At 38.1% G+C, this 7,504-nt stretch overlaps 1 protein-coding gene across 1 annotated transcript; it reads right to left on the bottom strand.

The window, feature by feature from the left end:
- Positions 1-1,958: 1,958 nt before the first annotated feature.
- On the bottom strand, positions 1,959-2,892 carry LOC100451514 (olfactory receptor 2M4). The gene is given in 2 exon segments (XM_009242837.1): positions 1,959-2,475; positions 2,477-2,892. Coding segments are annotated over 2 exon segments (933 nt in total).
- Positions 2,893-7,504: the final 4,612 nt, after the last annotated feature.

Genomic DNA, 7,504 nt, shown 5'->3' on the forward strand with positions numbered 1-7,504 from the left:
GCACATTTTTAAATTAGAAAACATTTGATTATACTATACTTAAAAATAAGCATGTCAATCTAAATAATAATTATGAATATTACAGTGGTGAGTATAAAAATTTCAATTGAATCAATCCATTGGTGCTTACGAAGCAAAATATTAAGCAACAGTGTTAGTCCCTTCTTGCCCAGGGTGTGTACAGAAATGTCGTCTGGGATGGAGGTCCTGGAATAAGGGCCTCACAGCTTTGACGAGTGCATTTTCTTGCTGTGGCTAAACTGGTATCCAAGATGCGAGACAAAGTCCTCTCCACTCTTTCTTCTCCTTTTCTCAAGTGGAAGAACTCTTTTGGAGCCATGAGCTGTGTAGCCTGAGATTAGGCAAGGGTGATGCCAGCACAACCTTAGTTGCCCCAGCTGGCATCTCTGTAGTTCATGTGCCCCCTGCACAGTCCACTATCTCTGGGCCCAGTTCAGCACTAGGACTTACCTAAGAGTCGCAGTACTTATGGCATAGATCGCCTTTTAAGTTTACTTAGAGCCTCAGCACATTTTAGCTCTCAGTGTCAAGGTTTGTGGGAACACAAGTTTTGACCACTGGGATCAGTAATTCCCCCTGACAAGGGCTGGTTTAAATGCTCTGTCTGTGGCCAGGCATCAGCTGAATTTTATCTGGTTTTCCTTTCTGCTCTTACAGGACAGCACTGAGCTCAAAGCCTCACAATTGCTGTGTTCTTTCTCACCAGAGCCCAGAGACACTCTTAGCACCCTGTTGCTTCTGTCAGTGGTGAGAGAGGGGTGGCATTGTCTGTTCAAGTTGTTTTTTCTACCTCTTCACTTCCTCTTCAGTGATATAAAGTTAAAACCAGGTACTGTGAGGGCTCACCTGACTTTTGGCTCTCATGAATGTGTTGTTTGTGTGTAGATTGTTGTTAAATTGCTGTCCTTGCATATGAACGATCAGTGGAGCCTTCTATTCCATCATCTTGCTCTGCCTTCAGATTCTGATGGTTAATATAAGGATTATAAGGAATAAAAGCAGACATGATACAGATGTTGACTGTGCAGCCCAACCAAATAGATATTTTATGTGGACTCCTTAAAATAGTTAATTTTGAGCAAAACCTGGAAGCATTCCCTCTGAAAACCGGAACAAGATGAGCCACATATTTCATACAGTTGAGCCTTTACTCGCTGTGGTAGAACATGCCCCGTAAGTCTCCAAAGTAGCACATTGCAGTGAAGCTTTTAAAGACCACAGAAGGGTTTTCTTTTGTCCCTAGATGTTTATCTGATTTGATTTATAACACTTTATTAATTTAATTTATTAGTTTATTAATTTATTTTATTTAAATTTAATTTATTAATTTAATTTAATATTAAAATATTTAATTTTATTAGCATACACACATATATACTTAAGTGTGTGTATGTATATACGAGTTTCTAAGAAATATTTTATGCAGATATAAAACTTGATTGAAGAAAGTGTTGATACTAACTCCACACTTTTAAACACTTGGGAGTCAAGTAAAGAAGAATCAGTATTAAAATAGTCATTCTTGGGTTTGAGGATGGGTAAAATTAAAAACAAGTACTAATAAGTAAGTAATTTGTGAACAAAGAAGCATCTCTCCAAAAACAGAGGATCAACTCCAACCTTTGCTTTTTGATACAGCTAAGACACTTCAGACTTATACCTGGCTTCAAAAGTAAGCATCCTAAAATCAAGTACCACCCATGTGTGACACCTAATAATATAATTGTCATTCACAGGGATTAAGCCACTTATACTAACATCCAAATCTAGCTTAGTATACAAACGATGTATATGTAATAATATACTAAATAGATAATTTTGAAAAGTGGAAAATATTAATACAAATTACCAGAAATAGAAATAGAATAATTTAAGAGATTCCAGTTTTTTGGAATGAGTGTTGACCACAGTAGGCACTCACAAAGATTTTGATAAGGTCATATTAACTTTCTTTTCTTCAGTACCTTCTGTAGTGCCCTGAAGACTTCTTTGTTGCGGAGGCTGTAAATGAGAGGGTTCAGCATAGGGGTGAGAATAGTGTAGAAGGCCGACACCATCTTGTCCTGGTCTGGCATATGTTTAGAAGCTGGTCTCATGTACATGAACATAGCAGCACCGTAGTAGAGTCCGACCACAGACAGGTGGGAGGAGCAGGTAGTGAAGGCCTTGCGACGACTTTCCCCAGAGCCCATGTGGATGACGGTTCAAAGGACACGGGAATAGGAAAGTATGATAACTGAAACTGGAAAGATTAGCATTACCACACAACAAATGAAAAGTAGTCTTTCAAATGCAGATGTTTCTGTGCAGGATAGAGGTAAAAGGGCAGCAACATCACAGAAAAAGTGATGAATTTCCAGAGAGCTGCAGTAAGAAAATGACAGGACAGCTGCAAGCACTATAATCCCATCAAGGGACCCCAAGGTCCAGGAAGCAACAGTCATGAAGACACAGTTTTGGATTCATGAGGATGGTGTACTGAAGAGGGTGACATATAGCCACATAGCGGTCATAAGCCATGACAGCCAACAAGAAACTTTCAGCTCCAAGCAGGGACACATAGAAGAATATCTGAGTTCCACAACCTGCCAGAGAGATAGATTTCTTCCCAGACAAGTAGCTGAAGATCATCTTGGGTAGAGTGGTGCAGATGAGCATGAGGTCCATGAGGGACAGTTGACTGAGGAGGAAGTACATGGGGGTGTGGAGCTGTTTCTCTATGTAGATGAGGAGAACCATGGCAATATTTTCCATGAAGGCCAATGAGAAGATGCCCAGGACCAGAGAAAAAAGGAAGGTATGGGTGGGGCTGTGATTGAAGATTCCCAGCAGGATGAAGATGGAGTTGAAGGTCTGGTTTTCCCACACCATCCTGGATAATTTGCCTTATCTGAGAATTCCAGAGAAGGTACAAGCTTATTTATCAATTCAGTTTTCAAATACATACTGTGACATACTCTACTGGGCAGTTTATATGCATGCATAAGGCCTTCTCACCAACCTTCAGTTACCTTCCTTTAGTCATGGTAAATTGTGTGGATTAGTCCATTGCTTTTACAATTATTTCCTCATCCAACTTTCACAGAGTATACATGGAGTACATTTGGACATTTACTTTACAGACAAGAATGCTGAAGTGTATAGGAGCTTCCCTACTTACCCACATGTACAGTCAATAGAAAACCTAGGAGAAAAATCATTGTATGCCTTTATTGCTAAATTTTAGGATCATACCTCATAAAAGAAAATTCCTTACAGAATTTTTTCTCCTTCTCTCCTAATATTTCTCCAGGTTAGTAGTCTGGTTAACAACAGAATTCCTGTTCGCATGTTTTTTTCTCTACCATCCTACCTGCAGCCCAGTGAAGAATTATATGAGATCAATGACATTACTCCTTGGGGACACCTGTACACTTTAATTCAGAGAAGGGTATATAGTACTCTATGTTTTAACTTTTCTATCTCAGACCAAGTTGTGAAGTCTTGTCTTACTTAATCAAAACACCTATTAAAATATTTTTCTAAGGAAGAATAAATCGTCCACTTATCTTCTGAGGATAACTTTTTTTCTTCCAATTCTGTGTGGAAAAGAAGCTGCATTGTTTTGTTTGTTTATTTGCTTGTTTTGTTTCTATTTTTAATTTTATTAAGTTGATACATTAAAGTTGTAAATATCTATGGGGGCACATTTTGACATTTCAAAACATATATTTTGCATAATTATCAAATCAGGGTATTTAGTGTGACCATCACCTCATGCATTTATCATTTTTTTGTAGTGAGGACATTCAAAAACCTTTGTATTTTTGAAAAAATTGATTTCTTCTTTTTACAATAAAGTGTTATAAATCAAATCAGATAAACATCTAGGGACAAAAGAAAACCCTTCTGTGGTCTTTAAAAGCTTCACTGCAATGTGCTACTTTGGAGACTTACGGGGCATGTTCTACCACAGCGAGTAAAGGCTCAACTGTATGAAATATGTGGCTCATCTTGTTCCGGTTTTCAGAGGGAATGCTTCCAGGTTTTGCTCATTCAGTATGATATTGGCTATGAGTTTGTCATAAATAGCTCTTATTAATTTGATGTATGTTCCATCAATACCTAGTTTATTGAGGGTTTTTTGTTTTTGTTTTTGTTTTTTTGTTTGTTTTTTTTTTTTGAGACAGAGTCTTGCTCTGTTGTCAGGCTGGAGTGCAATGGTGCGATCTTGGCTCAATGCAAACTCTGCCTCCTGGTTTCAAGCAATATTCCCACCTCAGCCTCCCAAGTAGCTGAGATTACAGGCACCCGCCACTACACCTGGCTAATTTTTGTATTTTAGTAGAGATAGGGTTACACCATGTTGGTCAGGCTCGTCTCAAACTCCTGACCTCAGGTGATCCGCCCACCTCAGCCTCCCAAAGTGCTGGGATTACAGGCATGAGCCACCGTGCCTGGCTATTGAGAGTTTTTAACATGAAGCGATGTTGAATTTTATCTAAGGCCTTTTCTGTGTCTATTGAGATAATCATGTGGTTGTCGTCATTAGTTGTGTATGTGATTAATTATGTTTATTGTTTAATGTATGTTGAACCAGGGATGAAGCTGACTTGATCGTGGTAGGTAATATTTTTGATGTGCTGCTGGATTTGGTTTGCTAGTATTTTACTGAGAATTTTTGCCTCGATATTTACCAGGGATATTGGCCTGAAGTGTTCCCTTTTTGTTGTGTCTCTGCCAGGTCTTGGTATCAGGATGATGCTGGCCTCATAAATGAGTTAGGAAGAAGTCCCTCTTTTTCAACTGTTTGGAATAGTTTCAGAAGAATGGTACCAGCTCCTCTTTGTACCTCTGATAGAGGTACAGATGGTTGTGAATCCATCTGGTCCTGGGCATTTTTTGGTTGGTAGGCCATTTAGTACTGCCTCAATTTCAGAACTTGTTACTGATCTATTCAAGGATTCAATTTCTTCCTGATTTAGTCTTAGGAAGGTGTATGTGTCCATGAATTTATCCATGTTTTCTAGATTTTCTAGTTTTTTGTGTAGAGGTGTCAATAGTATTCTCAGATGGTAGTTTGTATTTCTATGGGGTCAGTGGTGATATCCCCTTTATCATTTTTTATTGGGTCTATCTGATTATTCTCTCTTTTCTTCTTTATTAGCCTAGCCAGCAGTCTATTTCATTATTTTTTTTTCAAAAAATCAACTCTTTGATTCATTAATTTTTTTCAAGGCTTTTTTTTGTGTCTTTATCTCCTTCAGTTTCACTTGATCTTAGTTATTTCTTGTCTTCTGCTAGCCTTTGGATTTGTTTGCTCATGCTTCCCTAGTTCTTTTAGTTGTGATGTTAGAGTGTCAGTTTGAGATCTTTCTTACTTTCTGATGTGGGCATTTAGTGCTATAAGTTTCCCTCTTAACACTGCTTTAGCTGCATCCCAGAGATTTTGCTACATTGTCTCTTTGTTCTCATTGGTTTCAAATAACTCCTTGATTTCTGTCTCAATTTAATTATTTATCCAGGAGTCATTTGGGAGTAGGTTGTTCAATTTCTATGTAGTTGTGTGGTTTTGAGTGAGTTTCTTGGTCTTGAGTTCTAATTTGATTATGCTTTGGTCTGAGAGACTGTTTGGTATGATTTCAGCTCTTTTGCATTTGTTGAGGAGTGCTTTATTACCAATTATGTAATCTATTTTAGAGTAAGTGCTATGTGGGTGCTATGTGGCACTGATAAAAATGTATATTATGTTACTTTGTACTGGAGAGTTCTGTAGATACCCTCTCTCACCACTCCTATTCAACATAGTATTGGAAGTTATGGTTGGGGCATTCAGGCAAGAGAGAAACAAAGGGTATTCAAATAGGAAGAGAGGAAGTCAAATTGTCTCTGTTTGCAGATGACAATCCTATGCCTAGAAAACCCCATTGTCTCAGCCCAAAAGTTCTTTAAGCTGACAAGCAACTTCAATAACGTCTCAGGATACAAAATCAATGTCCAAAAATTACAAGCATTCCTATACACCAACAATAGACAAGCAGAGAGCCAACTCATGAATGAACTTCCATTTACAATTGCTACAAAGAGAATAAAATACCTAGGAACACAGCTAACAAGGGATGTGAAGGGCCCCTTCAAAGAGAACTGCAAACCACTGCTCAAGGAAATAAGAGAAGACACTAGCAAATGGAAAAATATTCCATGCTAATGGATGGGAAGAATCAATATCATGAAAATAGCTATACTGCTCAACGTATGCCCTTTAATGCTATGCCCATCAAACTACCATGGACATTTTTCATAGAATTAGAAAAAACTACTTTAAAATTCCTATGGAACCAAAAAGAAGCCCATGTAGCCAAGTCAATCCTAAACAAAAAGAACAAAGCTGGAGGTATCACACTACCCGACGTCAAACCTTACTACAAGGCTACAGTAACCAAAACAGCATGGTACTGGTACCAAAACAGACACATAGACCAATAGAACAGAATAGATATCTCAGAAATAAGACCTGACATCTACAACCATCTGATCTTTGACAAACCTGACAAAAACAAGCAATGGGGACAGGACTCCCTATTTAGTAAATGGTGCTGGGAAAACTGGCTAGCCATACGTAGAAAACTGAAATTGGACCTTTATTTTACATCTTATACAGAAATAAGCTCAAGATAGATTAAAGACTTAAATGTAAAATTCCAAACCATAAAAACCCTAGAAGAAAATCTAGGCAATACGATTCAGGAAATAGGCATGGGCAAAGATTTTATCATAAAATCACCTAAAGCAATTGCAATAAGAGCTAAAATTGAAAAATAGAGTCTAATTAAACTAAAGGGCTTCTGCACAGCAGAATAAACTATCATCAGAGCAAACAGGCAACCTGTTTTTCTCCCTGTAGAAAGGGAGAAAAATTTTGGAATCTACCAATATGACAAAGGTCTAATAGCTAGGATTTACAAGGAACTTACATTTATAAGAAAAAACAACCCCATCGAAAAGTAGGCAAAGGACATGAACAGACACGTCTCAAAGAAGACATATATGTGCCCAACATACCTATAAAAAAAAAAACCCAACATCACTGATCATTAGAGAAATGCCCATCAAAACCACAATGAGATACCATCTCATAAAGAAAATGTGGCACATATACAACATGGAAAACTATGCAGCCATAAAAAGGAAGGAGATCATGTACTTTGCAGGGACATGAATGAAGGTGTTTTAGTTTGCTAAGAATAATTCATCAGAGCAAACAGGCAACCTATAGAATGGGAACTGAAAACAAAACACTGCATGTTCTCACTCATAGGTGGGAACTGAACAGTTGAAAAATATGGACACAGCGGTGGGGGAACAACACACCCTGGGGCCTGTTAAGGGGGTTGAGGGGACAGAGAGCATCAGGACTAATACTTAATGCATGTGAGGCTTAATACCTAGGTGACGGGTTGATAGGTGCAGCAAACCACCACGGCACACATTTACCTATGTAACA

Source organism: Pongo abelii, chromosome 1 (assembly GCF_028885655.2).
Source record: "Pongo abelii isolate AG06213 chromosome 1, NHGRI_mPonAbe1-v2.0_pri, whole genome shotgun sequence".
Classification (NCBI taxonomy): Eukaryota; Metazoa; Chordata; class Mammalia; order Primates; family Hominidae; genus Pongo; species Pongo abelii.